General features: G+C 34.7%; 1 protein-coding gene across 1 annotated transcript; it reads left to right on the top strand.

Moving 5' to 3' along the window:
• Nucleotides 1-579: 579 nt before the first annotated feature.
• Nucleotides 580-1,442, top strand: LOC117119492 (TBC1 domain family member 8-like). The gene is made up of 2 exons (XM_033264324.1): nt 580-776; nt 1,221-1,442. The coding sequence occupies exons 1-2, from the start codon at nt 615-617 to the stop codon at nt 1,425-1,427; spliced, it is 369 nt and encodes a 122-aa protein (XP_033120215.1). The 5' UTR covers nt 580-614; the 3' UTR covers nt 1,428-1,442.
• Nucleotides 1,443-1,618: the final 176 nt, after the last annotated feature.

Raw genomic sequence — 1,618 nt, 5'->3', positions numbered from 1 at the left:
TTTAAAATGATATAATGCTCAAAATAGTATAAATAAATATATAAATATCCCCATGACATTACCATTCCAATAATGACATCACCATTCCCATCATGATATCTCCAACATAACACCATCATTCCCAACATGACATCATTGTCCCACTCATGACATCGCCACATCCATCATCACCATCCCCATTCCCATGATGACATCACCATATCCATGATGACATCATCGTTCCCATGATGACATCACCATTCCTATCATGACATCACTGTCCATATCATGGCATTACCATCCCATCATGACATCACCATTCCCATCATGACATCACCATCCTCATCATGATATCACTCACCATCAGTATTAAAAATATTTCATTCCGTTGTAAAATCTGGAAAATATCTTTGAAATTCAAATAAAACAATGAATACACATTTAAAATGATCATTAAGATATTATTAAAGTGTGTTTGATGACAAAAAGATTCAAATTGAATATTAATAATAATAAAGTATGCTGAGTAAGCAATTCACATTGTGTTTCTTATATTGTGTATTACCTCAACATCTTTAGTAATTAAAGTAATGTTTCATAACTGTTCGCCACCATTTTATTTATAGGAAGAACACATGACTGGGTCGTTTTTGAGTGCTTCCCCAGCATTGGATCAGACCCATCATTTCTTGAGCCAGTATAAAATTGATGAGGAAAAGTTTGTTCCATTGGTACTAGCATTATCACCGTGGTCTGGAGGTGAACATGCTGAGCTGCTGGCTAGGAGAGCATTTAGGGTAAGGGGGAACTGTATGAAGTGTAATTAACACGGCGTTACTAAAAAGTGATTTTCTTTTAGTTCAATATCAGATTGGTTTAAATTCTCATACTAAATTCTATTGGTTAATTGGCACATCCAGATGTAAATGAGAAGTCCTACATTGATACCAATCACATGGTGGAAATGTCAGGATTTTTTTATTTTTAATGACTGAATAGGATGATTGCAGGCTCAGAATTAATTCTCATAAAAATGCTACCATGAGTCCTATACTTTATTGATGTGTTTTTGAAAATTGGTTGGTGCACAACAACATTCTGCCATTCTGTTCAACTAGGCAATACCTGTACCTTGAAAAAATAATTGTGCTAATGGAAATCTTAATGAATATTCTAGCTTGGCCTCTCCTCTTAAATTGTATATGGCAGGTGCTTTTATTAAGATTTGATTATTTCCTCAGGTTTTCAACAATGCTACTGACAGCGGGTTGAATTTCAAGGATTTTACAATTGTCCTTGGTTTGATGTTCCGAGCCGAGATTGCAGACCGCCTCAAGTTACTGTTTGCGATGCATCAACCCCCGGCTCTGATGCCCGATGAGATGGACAGTCCTTCTCAAGAAACACGTAAGGGTAAGCTTTTGGAGAGTAGTTATACTACTATTTGAGATAATTTAATGTATGTAAAATCAACCAAAGTTTCAAACCATGTTTATCTTTGACTTGCATTTGACCAATAAATAATAACTTGAATCTTTGACCTAATAGATATTATAACCATGGTTTCAACTCCTGCTAATCTCATTATTTTTAATTAATAATGTTTAGAAAGTCTTTGGTGGTTATAACTGATTACAGA

The sequence above is a fragment of the Anneissia japonica genome, unplaced genomic scaffold (genome assembly GCF_011630105.1).
Source record: "Anneissia japonica isolate Jap-2015-1 unplaced genomic scaffold, ASM1163010v1 scaffold81319_len1618_cov183, whole genome shotgun sequence".
NCBI classification, from domain to species: domain Eukaryota; kingdom Metazoa; phylum Echinodermata; class Crinoidea; order Comatulida; family Comatulidae; genus Anneissia; species Anneissia japonica.
This window is presented reverse-complemented; position numbering and strand designations above follow the sequence as displayed.